Source organism: Phocoena sinus, chromosome 1, assembly GCF_008692025.1.
Source record: "Phocoena sinus isolate mPhoSin1 chromosome 1, mPhoSin1.pri, whole genome shotgun sequence".
Classification (NCBI taxonomy): domain Eukaryota; kingdom Metazoa; phylum Chordata; class Mammalia; order Artiodactyla; family Phocoenidae; genus Phocoena; species Phocoena sinus.
In genome coordinates, this window is record NC_045763.1 from 107,999,937 (window position 1) to 108,020,638 (window position 20,702).

Sequence of the window (20,702 nt, forward strand, 5' to 3'; positions counted from 1 at the left end):
ATTGGCTGGAGCTCCAGCAGCCATCTTGGACCATAAGGTAGAAGCCGTATGCTGATAGTGGAGCAGAAAGAGATGCTGTGGAGCTGTTACACCATTTCAGGACTATCTTCCTCTAGAGTTTTTCATATGAGAGGGAAATAAACTTAAACCTTGTTTAATCCATTGTTACTTTGGGTTTTTCTATTATATGCAGTGGAATCTAATCCTAACTAATACATTGGATTGGTGAAAGTATTACCTACACAGATGTGAACTACAGAATAATGCTGCACATCCATGTTCATGGCAGCATTATTCACAATAGCCAAAACATGGAAACAACCTAAGTGTCTATCAGTGGAGAAATAGATAAAGAATATGTGGTGTATATACCAAATGGTATATTATTCAGCAAAGAAATGAAGGAAATCCTGCCTTTGCAGCAACATGGGTGGACCTTGAAGGCATTATGCTAGGTGAAGTAAATAAGACAGAGAAAGGGAAATATTGTATGATCTCACTTCTATGTGGAATCTAAAAAACAGAACAAAGTACCTGAACTCATAGATGCACAGAACAGATTGGTGGTCGGCAGAGGCGGTGGGTGGGCAAAATGGGTGCAGGGGGTCAAAAGGTAAATACTTCCAGTTATAAGATAAACAAGTCCTGGGGATATAATGTACAGCATGGTGACAGTTAACAATTAACAATACTGTACTGTATATTTGAAAGTTGCTAAGAGAGTAGATCTTTAAAGTTCTCATCATAAGAAAAAAATTTGTTAACTATTTGTGGCCATAGATGTAAACTAGACTTTGGTGATCACTTCATTTTGTATATATAAAAATTATTATATGGTACACCTGAAACTAATATAATGTTATATGTCAATTATATATCAATAAAAAAATTGAGATTAAAAAAACTGCTGAAAAAATTAACTACAGGAGTAGTTATATATAGAGAGAGGGGGAAAGCTTGGTGCTAAAATCTTCACTGAATGAAGAGGAGTAAATGGGAGGTCCATAAGTAATTTCAAACAGAAGAGGTAGTGGGTGATTTAAAGAAGCTGGGGAATTTGAGAAAGCAGGGAGAAACAGCAGTGAGGACCAAGGCAGCAAGGAGGATCAAGGAAGACACGCACCCCACCTTTGTTCCTGCGCTAAGATATTGCCTTTTAAAATCCTGTGTTTGATTGAGGAAATAAGATATGGATAGGACATGTCACTTGTGTTTCAAACCAAACAATATTAGAGATGACATACTGACTCAGAACAATGATCTATCCCAGAATATTTTCTGGAAGAACATGCTTGCCCCACAGACATTTCAAAATGTTAAGCACCCCGTAATCTCCTCAATAACTTTTTAATAAAATAGTGAAGTATTATTCACTATTTTATTTACTCCTTTAAAAACTCATCCATATTTTTGTCTCCCACACTGAGCTTAATTAATTAATCATTTAATTAATCATTGATTTACTGAGGTCTTACTGTGTTTCAGGTACTATATTAGGCACTAGGAACATACAGATTAATTACAAAGTATCTTTCTCAAAGGAATTTACTAGTTCAAGGAGGAACTAGGTGACAGAAACAGTTGACATTATATAGTGTGACAAATGATAGTCACCACATATAATTGAGCAATATACCAGGTGTGGTGTGAAGCATAAAGATAGGTCACCTATTTAATCCTGGAGGTTTCTAGAACAGATAACAGATTACGTGAATCTTGAAGGTGAAATAGGTTGGGCAAGGGGAAACATAAGAATGTATATAGAAACATGGAAAAACACAGCACTTTGGGAAATTCCAAGTAGGCAGCTTGGAGGATGTTAGTATAGTATTATATGTTATATTACTACTGACAAAAGTAACCATGCACAGATCCAGTACTGAGTAAAATTATCTCATTCATGAATATACTTGTTATTAATATACCGTACATTTTGCTAGTGGAGACTATTGGCTTAATGTGCTCAGCTATAAGAACTTACCTAAGTATTTTAAGAAAATGTGTCTTTTGACCTCATATTACCATTTTCTCCTCTCTACAACTGTAGTCTATACTTATTCAACAAAGGAACAAAATTGCCATAGTAAGTAATAGTATGCTTTATTAGAAGAACTTAATTTGTAGAGTAATCAAGGGAAAAGATAGTAATTTAAATGAATGGTACTATCCAATATTCTTCCTCCTCTGAGAAAATTCCACTAGACTATGCCTCTGGGTCAAATCCTGAACCAAAAGAATACATTTCTTTTTTAAAAAAATAATTAAAAATTTTTAGAATAGTTTAGATTTAAGAAAAACTTGGGAAGTTAGTACAGAGTTCCTGTGTATCCCACACACAATTTATTTTATTGGTAACATCTTATGTTACAGTGCTACATTAGTCACAACCAATAAACCAATCAGTACCTTGTTATTAACCATAATCCATACTTTATTAATATTTCTTCCATTTTTACTTAATGTCTTTCTATGTTCCAAGATCCCATCCAAGGTACATTACATTTAGACATCAGGTCTTAGGCTCCTCTATACTATGACAATTTCTCAGACCTTCCTTTTTTTTGATGAGCTTCAGTTTTGAGATGGTCAGGTATTTTGTAAGATACTCCTGAACCTGGGTTTGTCTGATGTTTTCCTCATAGTTAGACTGGGTTATGGTTTTAGGGAGGAAGACCACAGAGGCAAAGTACCCTTCTCATCACATCATATCAAGAGTACATACTATCCACATGACTTTACTGTTGATGTTAATCTTGATCACCCAGCTGAGGTAGTGTTTGTCAGATTTCTCCACTGTAAAGTTATTTTTCTCCCTTTACTGCTCTTTGGAAGGAAGTCACTCTATGCAGCCTACACTTAAGGAATGGGGAGTTATGCTCCAACTCCTGGAGGGCAGAGTATTTATGTAAGTTGTTTGAAATTCTTCCATATGGGAGTTTTCTCTATTCTACCCCACTTATTATTCAATCACTTATTTATACCATTATGGACTGATGGGTATTTTTTATACTTTATATTATAAACCAATACTAGGTTATTTATATTGTTCAAATTGTTCCAGCTTTGGCCATTGGGACCACTTTCTGTTGGTTCCTGTGTCCCTGTGACATTCCCCCATCGATTTGCTTTTTGAGCACTTCCTTACTTTCTGGCACTACAAGAAAGCATTTTTCTGTATAATATAATTGGGAAAATGATACAACCTTTTAATATAATTACAAAAGATATGGTAAATTGATGATTAATACACATTCATCAGTAACCAGGGCTTTGTATCTTGAGTTTTTTGAGTTCACTTTCCTATTCGCATCTTACTTTTAGCTTGGTTTAGAATTTAACCAATGATTTTTTTTGGGGGGGGGTAAACTTTCATATTGTAAGGAAACTGAGAGAGTCAGTGAGCTTAGAATTACATGCTTTTTATTTAAAGAGGAAACTGGGGTACTTATTGCTGATAACTAGGAATTACATTATCAAAGGACTTTAATTCAACAGACTTACACGCTGAAAGAGGCAAATTTATATGCTGAAAGAATGAAATGGAAAAGCGGCTTTCGATTTAATTTTGAACAAGAATAGTGTGCAGATTAAAAGATACTAGGTCCATTTTAATAGAGGATCAATCCCCAGTACCACAAAGATTCTGGAAGAAAAAAGACCATCCAATTCTCAAAAAGCATTTTCCACAGGGAAAATTAGACGAAATAGCAGGGAATTGTACAAATAGTTATATGATTAGGAGGAAGTTGTAGTCTCACGTTTCTGGTTCTCTTATTTATTGTACATTGGGAAAGATAATGATTTCTAATGTTGTTCTTCCAGTTGTTCAAATTTATTTTTTGGTTAAGCAATAGGTAGCAATCCCAAATGTATTACACCACAGCTTATTTATGAACACACTTGGCTGGTACATCAGTTCCTTTCTTCATGAAATTAGGTGTGCCAGACATCTAACATTTAGTTAACTACTCTGACAGACAAGAAGAGAGCAAAACTTCTAGGGATGAGAAAACAGAATCAACAGCAGCACTTGGACATAAACTGGAGGCCCTGGTTTCATTTCATTTGCTTTGTTTTTCATAACTACAATGTGTGACATAAGAACTGTTATAAGCAGAATACCCCTATATTTAGTTATTAATCCTAATTTATTACATAACTGACCTCTTCAAATACTTACTACTTAGACTCTCTGTGTGAGAGGGTGTGGAGGGGAGAAAGTAGGAGTTGGGGGGAGATAAATCCAATCACATTTGTAGGCCACACCACAGCAGTTGATGGCTACTTATAGTTCCTAAGTTAAAGTCTTGTATCCTAATATGGGAACTAAGAGATCAAAAAAGACTGGACAGCTCATTTGAAATCCCAATTTTTCCAGCCAAGTTGAACCTGCTGGTAGCTGCTAGATTGTTAAAATGATCCATGAGCCTAGAAAGTTGGAGGTAGTTTCTTCATTGAGAAAATAGAGATGTGTTGCTTAGAGGAAAAGAGTGAAAAATGACCAGGTATCAGACAGACTAGTGAACAGCTAGTGAAACAAAGTGTTTAAGTATCTATATATCTTATCTTAGGTATATACAACTGTTATAAGACCATTATTTCTCTTATCTCTGAGGAAAAATACATTTAGTTACAATATTAAAAACAAAAGATTAAAAGTCTAGTAGAAAACCAAATCCTGTCAGAAGCACAATTACATGGAATCTCCCATTTCTTATGTAGATATTGGCTCATTCTTCCCACCATATTATTTGATAAATGACAGCAAACATTTATTAAGCACCTACCACAAGGGCAGAGTCAAGATGATGGACTAGGAGGACGCGGAATTCGCGTCTCCGCATAACTAGGGCACCCACCATACACTGGTGGGGGACCACAGACAACTAAGGGGAATGGGAGGAACCCCCAGTGACAGGGTAGGATGTGGGGCTTGTGGGGGGGGAGTGAGGGAGGAGGAGAAGTGGAGGTGGGATAGGACTGGTGCCCCTGAGGGGCAGCTGTGGGAAGGGAAGGGATCCCATGCACGAAGGGGAAAATTGGGGGACCATTGGGAGGGCAGAGGATCAAAAGGGAGCATGCCCAGGTTTTCCCTGCTCTCTTGGGCCCCTGGGAGCCTGCTGAGATCCCAGGCCTGATCCTCTGCCCACCGAGGCCCCCTCCAGCCATGCGGGTCCTGAGGGAGTGGGAGGAAGGTAAGGGGGAGCAAAAGTAAAGGCTGACATACAGGACCGGCATCCCTGAGGGGTGGCTGGGGGATGGGAGGAGTTCCTACACCCAGTGGGACCGACCCACAGTTAGGGGGGATGGCAGTTGCGGGGACACCCTAGAGGGTGGCGCAGAGGAATGGAAGGGAACGTGGCCAGCGCTTTCCCTTTCCACTTAGGCACCAGGGAGCCTGTTGGGCTCCTAGGCCTAATCCCCTCTTACTTTGGAGCCTCCTTCCTGCCGTGCAGAGCCCAAGCCCAGCCCCTACACCCCACCAAGGGCTCTACCTCTACACTCAGAGACCCCCTCTGAGAGCCCCTACAGCCACACTGGGCCTAAACCCCACCCACACACCCTCACCCTTACCTCCAAACTCCAGAACTCCACACTCCAGAGGCCCCCCTTTGGATGTGCTGCCTCTCCCCTTCTGCGCAGACCCTAAGCAGAGCCCCTGCCCCACGTTTGAACGGAGCCTGCCTAGGCCCTGCCCCCAAGGCCTTTTCCGGCTGCATGGGTCCTGAGCCTAGGCCATGCCCCACTCCCAAAAGTCACCCATCTCTCGCCTAGGTTCCCCCACCCACGCTAAAGCCCACCACTGCCTAATTTCCACCCACTGAAACTCTGTGCCCCATAGCCAAGGCTTTTTTCTTTTCTTTTCTCTTTTTCCTCTTTTAGATTGAGGTTCTGTTTCACCTTGATTCATTCTTGTTGATTCATGTATATTTTTATTTTTTCTAGTCTTTTAGTTTAATTTTATTCTTTATAGTTTGTTATTGTTCTGCTCCTTTTGGCTTGTTCTCCCCCATTTTTTCCCTTTCTTTTTTCTGTTGTGGTTTTGTTTTATCTTGTTGCAGTTGTTTCAATTATATATTTTTTCCTAATATATTTTTTATCTTTCTAATTTTATTTTGTTTTTTATTCTTTGTTCTTGTACTGCTTTTTTTTTTTTTTTGCTGCGCCACGTGGCTTGCGGGATCTTGGTTCCCAGGCTGGAAGTCAGGCCTGACCTCCTGTGGTGGGAGTTCTGAGTCCAAACCACTGGACTAAGAGAGAACCTCAGACCCTAGAGAATATTAATTGGAGTGAGGCCTCCCGGAAGTCCTCATCTCGGCACCAAGACCCGGCTCTATCCACCTGCCTGCAAGCTCCAGTGCTGGATGCCTCAGGCCAAACAACCAGTAACACAGGAATACAGCCCTACCCATCAAATTAAAAAAAAAAAATGACAAAAAAGTGTTACAGATGAAGGAGCAAGGTGAAAACTGACAAGACCAAATAAGTGACGAAATAGGCAACCTACCTGAAAAAGAATTCAGAGTAATGATAGTAAAGATGATCCAGAATCTCGGAAACAGAATGGAGAAAATACAAGAAACATTTAACAAGTATCTAGAAAAACTAAACAGCAAACAAACAGTGATGAACAACACAGTAACTGAAACTAAAAATCCTCTAGAAGGAATCAGTAGCTGAATAACTGAGGCAGAAGAACGGATAAGTGAGCTGGAAGATAAAATAGTGGAAATAACTGCCAGGGAGCAGAATACAGAAAAAAGAATGAAAAGAATTGAGGACAGTCTCAGAGACCTCTGGGACAGCATTAAACGCACCAACATTCAGATTATATTCAAACATTCAAATTATAGAAGAAGAGAAAAAGAAAGGGTCTGAGAAAATATTTGAAGAGATCATAGTCGAAAATGTCCTTAACATGGGAAAGGAAATAGTCAGTCAAGTCCAGGAAGTGCAGAGAGTCCCATACAGGATAAACCCAAAGAGAAACATGCTGAAACACACATTAATCAAACTATCAAAAATTAAATAAAAATAAAAAATTTAAAAGCAGCAAGGGAAAAGCAACAAATAATATACAAGGGAATCCCCATAAGGTTAACAGTTGATCTTTCAGCAGAAACTCTGCAAGCCACAGGGGAGTGGCAGGACACATTTAGAGTGATGAAAGGGGAACACCAACAACCAAGATTACCTGGAAAGGATCTCATTCAGATTTGACGGAGAAATCAAAAACTTTACAGACAAGCAAAAGCTAAGGGAATTCAGCACCACCAAACCAGCTTTACAACAAAATGCTAAAGGAACTTCTCTAAGCGGGAAACACTAGAGAAGAAAAAGACCCACAAAAACATATCCAAATCAATTAAGAGAATGGTAATAGGAACATCCATGTTGATAATAACCTTGAATGTAAATGGATTAAATGCTCCAACCAAAAGACACAGACTGGCTGAATGGATACAAAAACAAGACCCTTATATATGCTGTCTACAAGAAACCCACTTCAGACCTAGGGACACATAGAGTGCAAGTGAGGGGATGGAAGAAGATATTCCACACCAATGGAAATCACAAGAAAGCTGGATTAGCAATACTCATATCAGATGAAATAGTCCTTAAAATAAAGACTGTTACAAGAGATAAGAAAGGACACTACATAATGATCAAGGGATCAATCCAAGAAGAAAACGTAACAACTATAAATATTTATGCACCCAACATAGGAACACCTCAATACATAAGGCAAATGCTAACAGCCATAAAAGGAGAAATCAACAGTAACACAGTGGTAGTGGGGGACTTTAACACCCCACTTACACCAATAGACAGATCATCCAGAGAGTAAATAAATAAGGAAACACAAGCTTTAAAAGACACAATAGACCAGATAGACCTAATTGATATTTAGGACATTCCACCTGAAAGTGGGAAAACACACTTTCTTCTGAAGTGCATATGGAACACTCTCCAGAATAGATCACATCCTGGGTCACAAATCAAGCCTTGGAAAATTTAAGAAAACTGAAATCGTATCAAGCATTTTTTCCAACCACAACACTATGAGATTAGAAATCAATTACAGGAAAAAAACAGCAAAAGACAAACACATGGAGGCTAGACAGTGCACTGCTAAATAACCAAGAGATCACTGAAGAAATCAAAAAATACCTAGGAACAAATGACAACAAAAACACAATGATCCAAAACCTATGGGATGCAGCTAAAGCAGCTGTAAGAGGGAAGTTCATGGCAATTCAAGCTCACCTCAAGAAACAAGAAAAATCTCAAATAAACAATATAACCTTACACCTAAGGCAACTAGAAAAAGGACAAAGAAAGCCCAAAGGTAGTAGAAGGAAAGAAATCATAATCAGAGGAGAAATAAATGAAATAGAAACAAATGGCAAAGATCAATAAAACTAAAAGCTGGCTCCTTGAGAAGATAAACAGAATTGATAAACCTTTAGCCAGACTCACCAAGAAAAGAAGGAAGAGGACTCAAATCAATAAAATTAGAAATGAAAAGAAGAGATTACAAGTGACACTGCAGAAATTCAAAAGATTATAATAGACTACTACAAGCAACTCTATACCAATAAAATGGGCAACCTGGAAGAAATGGACAAATTCCTGGAAAAGTACAACTTTACAAGATTGAACCAGGAAGAATTAGGAAATATAAACAGACCAATCACAGGTAATGAAATTGAAACTGTAATTTAAAATCTTCCAACAAACAAAAGTCTAGGACCAGATGGCTTCACAGGCAAATTCTATCAAACATTTAGAGAAGAGTTAACACCTATCCTTCTCAAACTCTTCCAAAAAGTTGTGGAGGGAGGAACACTCCCAAACTTCTTCTACGAGGGCCACCATCACCCTGTTACCAAAACCAAACAAAGATATTACAAAAAAAGAAAACTATAGACCAGTATCACTGAAGAACATAGACACAAAAATCCTCAAGAAAATACTAGCAAACAGAATCCAACAACACACTAAAAGAATAATACACCATGATCAAGTGGGATTTATCCCAGGGATGCAAGGATTCTTCAATATACATAAAACAATCAATGTGATACACCATATTAACAAATTAAAGAATAAAAATTGTATGATCATCTCAATAGATGCAGAAAAAGCTTTTGGCAGAATTCAACACCCATTTATGTTAAAAATTACAGAAAGTGGGCATAGAGGGAACCTACCTCAACATAATAAAAGCCATATATGACAAACCCACTGCAAACATCATTCCCAATGGTGAAAAACTGAAAGCATTTCCTCTAAGATCAGGAACAAGAGAAGGCTGTCCACTCTTGCCACTATTAATCAACACAGTATTGGAAGTCTTAGGTGCAGCAATCAGAGAAGAAAAAGAAATAAAAGGGATACAAATTGGAAAAGACCTAAAACTGACTTTCCCAATGATATGGTACTATACATAGAAAATCCTAAAGATGCCACCAGAAAACTACCAGAACTAGTCAGTGAATTTGGTAAGGTTGCAGGATACAAAATTAATGTGCAGAAATCTCTTGCATTCCTATACAGTAACAACGAAAGATCAGAAAGAGAAATTAAGGAAACAATCCCATTCACCATCACAACAATAACAATAAAAAATACCTAGGAGTAAACCTACCTAAAGAGGCAAAAGACCTGTACTCAGAAAACTATAAAACACTGATGAAAGAAATCAAAGATAACATAAACAGTTGGGCAGGTATACCTTGGTCCTGGATTGGAAGAATCAATACTGTGAAAAAGACTATATTACCCAAAGCAATCTACAGATTCAATGCAATCCCTATCAAATTACCAGTGGCATTTTTCACAGAACTAAAACAAGAAATCTTACAATTTGTATGGAAACACAAAAGACCCCAAATAGCCAAAGCAATCTTGAGAACGAAAAATGGTGCTGGAGGAATCAGTTTCCCTGACTGCAGACTATACTCCAAGGCTACAGTAATCAAGACAGTATGATACTGGCACAAAAACAGAAATATAGATCAATGGAACAGGATAGAAAGCCCAGAGATAAACCCATGCACATAGGGTCACCTTATCTTTGACAAAGGAGGCAAGAATATACAGTGGAGAAAAGACAGCCTCTTCAATAAGTGATGCTGGGAAAACCGGACAGCTACATGTGAAAGAATGAAATTAGAACACACACTAACTACAGACACAAAAATAACCTCAATGGATTAAAGACCTAAATGTAAGCCCAGACACTACACTATAAAACTCTTAGAGGAAAACATAGGCAGAACACTCTATGACATAAATCACAGCAAGATCCTTTTTGACCCACCTCCTGGAATAAGGGAATTAAAAACTAATAAACAACTGAGACGTAATGAAATGTAAAAGCTTTTGCACAGCGAAGGAAACCATAAACAAGACGAAAAGACAACCCTCAGAATGGGAGAAAATATTTGCAAACAACAACTGACAAAGGATTAATCTCCAAAATATACAATCAGCTTATGCAGCTCAGTAACACAAGAACAAACAACCCAATCCCAAAATGGGGAGAAGACCTAAATATTTCTCCAAAGAAGACATACAGATGGCCAAGAGGCACATGAAGAGATGCTCAACATCACTAATTATTAGAGACATGCAAATCAAAACTACAATGAGGTATTACCTCACACCTATTAGAATGGGCATCATCAGAAAATCTACAAACAATAAATGCTGGAGAGGGTGTGGAGAAAAGGGAACACTCTTGCACTGTGGGTGGGAATGTGAATTGGTACAGCCACTATGGAGAACAGTATGGAGGTTCCTTTAAAAACTAAAAATAGAACTACCATATGACCCAGCAATCCCACTACTGGGCATATACCCTGAGAAAACTGTAATTCAAATAGAGTCACATAGCACAATGTTCATTGCAGCACTATTTACAATAGCCAGGACATGGAACCAACCTAAGTGTCCATCAACAGATGAATGGATAAAGATGTGGCACATATATACAATGGAATATTATTCAGCCATAACAAGGAACGAAATTGAGTTATTTGTGCTGAGGTGCATGGACCTAGAATCTGTCATACAGCGTGAAGTAAGTTAGAAAGAGAAAAACAAATACCATATGCTAACGCATATATATGGGATTTAAAGAAGCAGTACTGATGAACCTAGTGGCAGAGCAGGAATAAAGATGCAGACATAGAGAACTGACTTGAGGACAGAGTGGGGAAGGGGAAGCTGGGATGAAGTGAGAGAGTAGCATTGATGTATATACACTACCAAATGTAAAATGGATGGCTAGTGGGAAACTGCTGCATAGCATAGGGAGGTCAGCTCAGAGCTTTGTGATGACCTAGAGGGATGGGATAGGGAGGGTGGGAGGGAGGCTCAAGAGGGAGGGGATATGGGGATATATGTATACATATAGCTGACTCACTTTGTTGTACAGGAGAAACGAACACAATATTGTAAAGCCTTTATACTCCAATAAAGATGTAAAAAAAAGAAAAGAAAGCACCTACCACATTTCAGGAACTCTGCTAAGGACAAACAAAGATGACTAACAGAGTACCTGAGCTCACAGTCCAGGAATGACTGAAAGGAAAAAGTGATGGGTCATAAGAGTAAGGGAGGTAAGTCAGTACAAATGAAAAGGTGGGATTTCACTATAGGGAAAAGAGGAAAAAGGATTAATGCTTTGGAAAGAGAAATAAAAGTAGCTTTCTGGGCAATGTGAAGCTGAGAGTTGTTCAATCTTGTCAGGTTCTGAAAGCACCTCCAGATCCAGCTTTCAGAGAAGACAGTGACAATGGAACAGCTAAAAATAGGTCATAATTATAGCAAAGAAAGCCACAGCCAGCATAAACCTGGCCACTGTTATTGTTGAAGTTGTGGAATTGTTGCTTTCAATTACTCTTGTCATTAGCGGCTTCCTGATACGATCTTCTGTGGTGAGGATAGCTTTTCGAGCTCCATCCCACTTTCCAGGGCCCTGTAGCCGATACTGGATTGGAGTACAGGGTCCCCAAAATAACTGTAATGCCAATTTGGGGTCAGTGAAGGCCAGGGACAGCAGATTGGGCCTGACGCCCACCAGATCAGCAAGCTCATCCATGGTATCTATATAGTCTCCCTGAATGGTATGGCGTTGGCTGTCCACATACCTGAAGCAGAGAAGACAAAAGCCATGCCTATTAACAATTCAGTCACCCCATCAATTAATCAATGCTTTCTATCTGCTCTTGGCTCAATATTGAGCTAGGAGCTGTAGAAACTAGAGAAGAAAGAAAAGACATGTCTGTATTCTTAAGGGCCTTATAATCTACTGAACTAGATAAGATAGATACACATGAAACAGAGAAGAATGTAAGACTTCACATGAAACAGACAAGAATATAAGATTTCTGGTAAATCATGTGGTTTTAGACTGCTAAATAGAAATGTAGAAGAGGGTAGTTAAAATCGAGCTATGATAAGTCGTTGAAGGATGTGGAAGAAATAGATAAGCTGAGAACAAAGAGGGAAGTATTACAAGTTAATATATATAATGTAGAATATATATTGTAGAAGTTTGGCAGTGAAAGGAAGGAGGAAGATAGGAGAGCACCTAGAAAGGGCATCAGGGTTAAGTAAAAACTGTCTTTCTCCTTGCAGAAGGGAGAGTTATGCTGGTATAATCAGTTGAAGAAAACCACGTCCTTGGGCATGGAATGATTGTGCCTCTGACTTCTCCACAAAAATCTAGGAGCTTTATTAACATCAACTTTGTTCAAATAAAAATCAGCAGTGAATAAGCTCAAGTTCTGAAATTCAGACTGCTAAATGTGTCTACCCAAGCACTAAAATACGGGCTGGTGGTACCACCTTCCCAGATCTTATAGATTACTCATACTAAGAGCCACTGTGACCTAAGTATGCTGTCACATGACAGCCAGCAAAGTGGCCTCTGCAGATTTGTAAATCTACCTACAGATTTGTAATTTAACCATATCTACCTCTCATTAATTCATCGCTGCCCTTCTTTCCTCTGGCAGCTCTAATATCTCTTCATGTAATCCTTGCCAAAACAATGTACCAGGTTTCCTCTCCATGTGCTTTTTCCTACTTGACTTTTCTTTTAGGCCCTAAACATAGAATTTTCTTAAGCTTTTCTCTCCTTTCCCATCCATATTCAAACTGCTTGGTGGTAATTCTCTATTCTATTGTCACAAACTGTGATTTCCTTTTTCTTCAAAATATAATCTAAATCCTTAAACAAACACGAGGACAATAAATACAGTACAACATTGCTCTTATTAAGAAATAAGTGGGGGGACTTTCCTGGTCGTGCAGTGGTTAAGAATCCACCTGCCAATACAGGGGTCGTGGGTTCGATCCCTGGTCCAGAAAGATCCCACATGCTGTGGAGCAGCTAAGCCTGTGTGCCACAACTACTGAGCCCGTGTACCACAACTACTAAACCCCGCGCACCCTAGAGCCCATGCATCACAACTACTGAAGCCCACACGCTCTAGGACCCACATGCTGCAACTACTGAAGCCCGTGTGCCTAGAGCCCATGCTCCGCAACAAGAGAAGCCCCCACAATGAGAAGCCCATGCACCGCAAAGAAGAATAGCCCCCTGCTCTCCAGAACTAGAGAAAGCCCATGCACAGGAACGAAGACCCAATGCAGCCAAAAGAGAAGAAAAAGAACTAAGTGGGAAAAATTAACCACCTATCTTCCTGGGAGAACTCTTACCTTTTGGCCATATCTTCTTGAACCTTAGCTATTTCTTTTATCATTTCATTTTGTAAGGGTAATGTCTTTATCCCTAAAGAGAAAAATCAAAATTTTAAGTGTAAAATTACCTCAGTATGAACACTAACCCTATTAACAATTACCATGCTATGAAAAATTCAAAGGAATACAGGCTAGTTGTCTGTACCAAGGAGGTTACACCTTCATTTGATCACCTTACCCTACCACCACCAGAATATAATAATATTAACCTCAGTAGTTTACTCTTTTCTGCTTTGTCTTTGGAAGATATTTCTCCTAATCTGCTTTCCAACCAAAAGCTGCCTCCTCCCTAACATAGTCTTTCAATTGGGAAATGAAATATGGACATGAGGAAATGATAAATGGCCTTAAAAGTGTACAGAAAATGAGGTACAAAGTAAAAGGAGGGGGGGGGATTGGAAACACACCTGTACTTGTACTCTTAATAACAAAGAGGCTTTATACCACAGGGTGAAAGAAGTAAAAGTAAACTCTCAGTCCTATTTTATGCCTAAAGTTCCATGGAAGATAAGCCTTACTTTCTAAATTTTTTATTTGGCGAGAGTGAGGGGGAAGATCAAAGGCAACTCATAATACCCAATCTTAACAAGTAAATTTAAGCACTAATGCACAAACAGTTCCAGTAACAGGAATTTAACACCAAGGACATGGCTAGACAAAGGTAGAATAGTATTTAAGTTGACATAGACAACTCTCAATTTAAATGGTTAGCTTTATGCCCGGATTTACAATCACTATGCCATGTAGAAAACTTTAGCCACACCCAACTCTAAAGTGTTACTCCACAAAAGTCTGGAACATGTAATTTTAGAATGGGAATATATTTTACCTAATACAATCCTCTCTACAAGTACTCTCAAGTGGTTATCTCATTCCTCCTTAAATATCTCTGGTGTTGGGGATCTCATCACCTGAGGAGATGATTTAATTATTTGGCTGCTCTACTTGCTGGAACATTATTCTTTTCATTGACCCCAGAACCTGGCTCCATGCAGCTGGCACCAGTGGACTTAGCTCTGCCTTCTGGGGCCAAGGAGTCTAATATTAACAAATGACAGTGTTTGAACCATTTGAGAACAACTGTCATAACTTCTTTAAGTCTTCCCATTATCAGCATTAAAGCCTTAACAGTTCCCCATATAACAGCTTTCACGTTCTCTGCCCCACTGGTTGCCTTTCTCTGGGCACACTCTAGTAACTATCCTGGTGTGTCTCTCTTAAAACGTGAGACCCAAATTCAACACTCAAGAAATAGCCTTCTGTGTTTTGCCATGTGTTCTTTTCATTTTAGCGTTGGGAATTATGTATGTTCGTAAGTCAATGAGGAATCACTGAAATGCTTCATTTGAAGTTAATCACAGGTCTTAAGATGCTCATGAAGCACAGTTTGAGAGTTGATTTCCAAATTATTTCTCATAGAACCACCGCAATTTTTACTTCTCTTAAGTAGAAACATGGAGGAGGAGGTCATTTCTTGCATGTGATTCAGCCAATTCATCCAAAAAAAAAAAACAAAAACCAAAAACACAACCAAACAAAAAATCACTATAAGTTAGATAGGTGGATAGATAGCAGTATATAAAGATGTGTACTGTATCCGGTGGTGCAGTTTTTAATTCATTGATACTGTTGTTGCAGTGTTTCCTCGTTCAGGCACATGTCATTTTTACTATATGTATTTCCCTCCTTCCTATCTTGCACGTCCTCTTATATTACCAGTTTACATCAATGGCCATAGCCCCTGAGCAGATTCTTTTCTCTCTTTCATCTCCAACCTACATTCCATCCAAATCCTTTCAAATTCACCAATGAAATTTCATTCAAATATTTCTCGTATTCCTTTACCTTAGTTTAAAGCCTTCATTATGTCCTTCTTGGACTTTTGTCACAGGCTCGCAACTGGCCTATTTCCCATTTCATTTCCCTCTAACACATCTTCTGAATTGCAAATCTGATTTGACTCCCCCTCTCCCAGTTAATCCTTCAATTGTTCTCTATTGCCTACATTGAATGTAAACTTCTTGCATGGCACCTAAGGAATTTTCTTGGTTTTGCCTCTATAAATATCTCCAGCTTCATTTTCTTTAATTCCTGTAATACTTTATTCTCCAGAATTCTGAACTCCTTGTAGTTCTCAGGACTTGGTTTATTTTGTCATTTTCTCTAACTTTGCATAAATATTACTAATTGTTCTCTGTTATGTTCAAGATGGCATTGTCCTTTTAGTAAACTCTTACTTTTTTACAGTGTATTTGCAGTTGTAGGGAGAATTGGGTACTTGTTCCTTCCTGCTCCCATAGCCAGCTCCTCTACATTGTTATTGGACACTTGTTTAGGATATAGTAAATACCTGCTGAATGAATGAACACATTAAATGTCTGTTTACTTGTCTCCCTTGCTTGACTCTGAGTTCCGTAAAGATAGGAATTTTCTGTTTGGTCATATTTGCATCTCCAGCACCTAGCAGAGGGTCTGGCATACACTAAGAGGCCAGTAAATGTTAGCTGACGAATGTTGTTGAAGAACAGTGTGGAACTGAAGTTCAGAGATTTCCTAAGTGTTCCAAGACAAGGTTCAAACGGGGTGAGCCTGAATTGTAACTCTGTGGAACTAAGTCTTTCAGTCGGCTCTCAGGCCTAAGGCAGATTGTATTTATGTAATCCTGACTAGTCCCTGCATGTTTAATGTAAAGGTAATGTTACAAGAGGAAGGAGGTGTGGCTGCCATTCTGCTCTTTCAGTCCAGTCCAGCCTTTTACCATGACTGGAAATTGAGAAGGTAGTTCATAAGCTGAGATCCTCTGATAAGAACTTTCTACTGTAGAGTTTAGAAAACCTCCAAAATTAAACTTGCAATCATTGAATAGAGATGTATTAGTTACCTCCCATGTGCTAGGCACTGGTCTAGACTTGGAAGACAAAGGCAAGTAAACATGATTCTTTTATTTAAAGAGCTTTCAATATACTACAGAGAGGGAGGAAATAAACAGGCTTTTTCCACACAAATAACGAGTAAATGGGAGGCATACCAGGCAGAGAGAACAACAGAAGCAAAGACATAAGGTACAAGAGTACCTGCTGTGTTTGCTGCATAGTGGGTAAGTCATTCAGTGCATCTAGAAGATTGTAGGATGGATGGTAAAGAGCTGCAAAAGATGGGCCTGAGAAAGCAGCCTGTATCCAATTTGTGGAGGAACTTGAATGCCATGCTATGACATAATGCTTCCTTGTGATCCAGAGAATTGGTATCATTTCATATGGTTTTCAAGGGAAGAAAGTTACTAAATGAAAGTGGAACACTTGCAAGGGCTCTTGAGAGGGCTACAAATGAGACAAAAGAATACTAGATTTCTGTCAAGGTAAGCAAGTGGGTTCAGTGTTCTATAAAAGCGTGGAATATTTTCTTGACAAGAGAATAGTAATTCTAGAGAACAAAGGAAGTAGGGAAATGGGGCTTGTTGAGGAAAGGACAGGCCAGGGAAGAGGACAGGCAGAGTTGGGCAGGTGTGAAAGAATGGTCTTAAAATTGGCACAGTGAAGGTAGAATTCTGGGCTGAGAAAGGCAAGGATTTGGTAGGCAGACAGTAGAACAAAAAACTCAGGGTTCCTTTTGGAAATTTGATAAAGTTATAGGGATTCTCTGATGATTCCTTCCTTCCAAGTGTTTAGAAGAAAGCTAGAGGGATTAGCACTAACTAAGATTTGCTAGCAGAGGAAACTGAGCTTTTTGTGCATTTCCCCTAAGATCCCCTAATCCCACAGTCACAATGCAGAATCTTACAAATACTCATTTGCCCTAATCCTGTCAATGGTTCACTTGGTCCTGGAAAAGAGTCTCGTTTTTGTTCAGTTTACTAAGATGCTGTGGCCTATTTTAAAGCAACCTTTTCCTCTTACTTTATTGATCCAATTAAAAGATCCACTTTAGCGGGCTTCCCTGGTGGTGCAGTGGTTGGGAGTCCGCCTGCCGATGCGGGGGATGTGGGTTCGTGCCGCAGAGCGGCTGGGCCCGTGAGCCACGGCCGCTGGGCCTGCGCGTCTGGAGCCTGTGCTCCGCAACGGGAGAGGCCACAGCGCGTACCGCAAAAAAAAAAAAAAAAAAAAAAAAGGTCCACTTTATATGACTGGAATTAAGCCAACTTAACCGGTTACTTGCATTGGATTGCTGGTCCAGTGCTCAAGGAGTACATGATCTACTGGATAGAATTAAAAGGAATTAAGAAATGAACTTTGGGAGTTTCCTGGCAGTCCAGTGCTTAAGATTCCATGCTTCCACTGCAGGGGGCATGGGTTCAATCCCTGGTTGGGGAGCTATGATTTCCACATGCCACACGGCACAGCCAAAAAATTAAAAAAGAAAAAAAAAGAAAGAAATGAAAGAACTTTGGGGAAATTTGGAAAAGTTTTTTATCTATCAACTCTAACATCATTGCTTTTTTTCTCTGCTACCATGAGGACCTTCACTAGGGAAGAAGAATCTGTAATTTCAATAAGAACGTTTTTTTAAAATATTTATTTATTTATTTGGCTGCGCCGGGTCTTAGTTGTGGCACACAAGATCCTCTTTGTGGCATGCATGATCTTTAGTTGAGGCACGTGGGATCTAGTTCCCTGACCAGAGATCAAACCCAGGCCCCCTGCATTGGGGATGCAGAGTCTTAGCCACTAGACCACCAGGGAAGTCCCTCAACAAGAACTTTGAACAGTTTTAATTAAACATTAGTAATGGTACAAAGAACTTCTTTGTTAGAAGGAACCTTAAAAGTCATTTGATTTCTCCCTATTCTGAGGCTTGAATCTACTTCCTATTGGCCTGACCAAAGTTTATTTTTAATGTTAAGCTAATATTGTGCAAACCCTCAAAATTTCACTCCTTGGTTCTGGTTCAACGCTTTGAAGTGTTACTAAGCAAATATATAAAACCTTCTGCCATGGGGCATCTCTTCAGGTATCTGAGGGGAACTTTCATATCTCCCCTAAATCTTATCCTCTCCAGGCCAAACCTCTCCAGCTCCTTTAGTTGTACTTCAAATGGCACATTTTCAAACCCCTTAACCACTCTTGTCTCTCCCCTTTTAATGTACTCCAGTTTCACTTTTAAAATGTCTGTGGGTGTGGTCTCACCAGTTCAGGGAAGAACAGTTGTAAATTCCAGGACATTATAGTTTTTAATGATGCCAGATATAGTTAAGTCTTTTGGAAGCCACATCATTCTGCTGATTCATATTGAGCCTGCTATCCCAAACCCCAAAGTTTTTTCTCGTGTTTTCCTAGCCAAAACTTTCTGAAAGAGGGAACATAAAGGGCAGAAAGTAAGACTTTGAGTGGCTGAATCTTCTTCATTCTGGACTAGTCTTTAACCAGCTCTTAATTTTTGTCTGAAATGAAATCACAGCACTTCTATATTTGACTTTCTCTAAGTATAATGAAAGAAGATTAAATTCTTTTGCTTCACAAATATGTATCAGTTGTCTAAAATCTAGATGAGTGGATTTTAATCTGGAGTGCATGTGTGAATCACCTGGGGAACATTTTCTCAACAATTTTATGTAAGCACCACTTGAGACTTATTAAATAAACACCACCAGGCAAAGCATGCCTATTTTTGGAAAACTTCCTAGTAGATTCTGCTATATGTCCATGATTATAAGTTACTACTTGATATTCCCTCAAAAATTAATTTTTGAGCACTAATTTTGTGCCAGGCACTGTTACAATCATACATACTGTCTCAGCTATTTATAAGCAAGAACATAAACATAATTAAACAAACCACTAAGTAATTCGGTAGTCATCTTGCATGGTCACTTACCTTTAAATACTTGAGTGACCCAGCGTCCTTGGAGCTCTGAAATGGGCATAATGGCACCCAAGGGCTGGATCAAGCCTATGATTGCAAGAGTTGGCTTTTCTAGGTTAGGAGGGAAGACCTTTTTATACAGAGATATCTTGTTTTTGACTACTTTGACAGAATCTTCAAGAAAAGGAAAGGCAAAGCTATAGCCTGTAGCAAAGATCACAGCATCAATGTCATCTTCCCTGGAGCCATCCTCAAATATGGCCGCTGTCTCTGTGAATTCCTTCACGTTTGATTTCACCTTCACCAAGCCAGAAATTATACAATTTGGCAGAAAGTCATTTATCGTTGGATGCTGACTCAGAGCTCTGTGAATGATGATAAAGAAGGAGAAATCGAGAGAGATCATGAGAGGGAAAGATCATTACCATGTAAGTGAAATTCTGTTTTGATTGAGGTGGTTAATCAATATGCCAATAGTCTCCCTTTATTCATGAAATTTGGGAAAGGTCTAATGTATACCAGCTTGATAAAGGTAAGGATCTCAGAGTACAAGTTTGACCCTGGATGGCATTGAAAGAGAAGCTGTTGGAGAAGTGAGGGAAGGATTGTTTTATTTGAAGAGTACATGCATGGTTTCTCAAGGCCTAATAAAGCTCTCAGTGATATGATAAGTCCACAGTCTAGTAACTTCTACCCATATGTCAAGAAATCTGCGGAACTGGACTATCAGCATTCTGTTGAGTCTCTTCCTCTTCAAAGGCCCAAGAGCCAGGCTTGGACCATCATTTTCCAAAAGGTATAATAAATTGCATGTGTATAGTGACTTACAGTTATAAACTGTTTTTACATACATTAACATATTTGAGTGTCACGCAAACCCACCGAAGGAGGCAGGACAGTTGTCATTATCCAGGTCTTATAGACGAGGAAACTGAGGCCTGAAGAAGTTAAGTGGCTTGCCCAAGGTCACACAGCCTAGGATTTTAGGATTTATATCAAATGCTTTTTTATGAACTCCCTTGAGATACTCTAGGCATGGTAAGTAGTGTTTCCTCGAAATAACATAGGATAAGGTGCAGAATCTTGGACCTTTCTAAAAACAGTGCGAATCCTTGGATCCTGTG

The 20,702-nt window shown here is 39.1% G+C and overlaps 1 protein-coding gene across 2 annotated transcripts in view; it reads right to left on the reverse strand.

Annotated features, from left to right (window-relative positions):
• Nucleotides 1–2,328: 2,328 nt before the first annotated feature.
• Nucleotides 2,329–20,702, reverse strand: part of LOC116741621 (dimethylaniline monooxygenase [N-oxide-forming] 5) — a 37,984-nt gene continuing 19,610 nt past the window's right edge. Inside the window, exons 6-8 of one of the 2 annotated variants that reach the window (XM_032608472.1) lie at nucleotides 19,591–19,943; nucleotides 13,738–13,810; nucleotides 2,329–2,647 (exon numbers count right to left, since the gene is read on the reverse strand). In XM_032608472.1, coding sequence (XP_032464363.1) covers nucleotides 2,587–2,647; nucleotides 13,738–13,810; nucleotides 19,591–19,943 — 487 coding nt within the window. In that variant the 3' untranslated portion in view covers nucleotides 2,329–2,586. Of the gene's footprint in view, nucleotides 2,648–11,480; nucleotides 12,162–13,737; nucleotides 13,811–19,590; nucleotides 19,944–20,702 lie in introns of those variants that run through there. The other variant, XM_032608465.1, reaches the window with a different exon arrangement.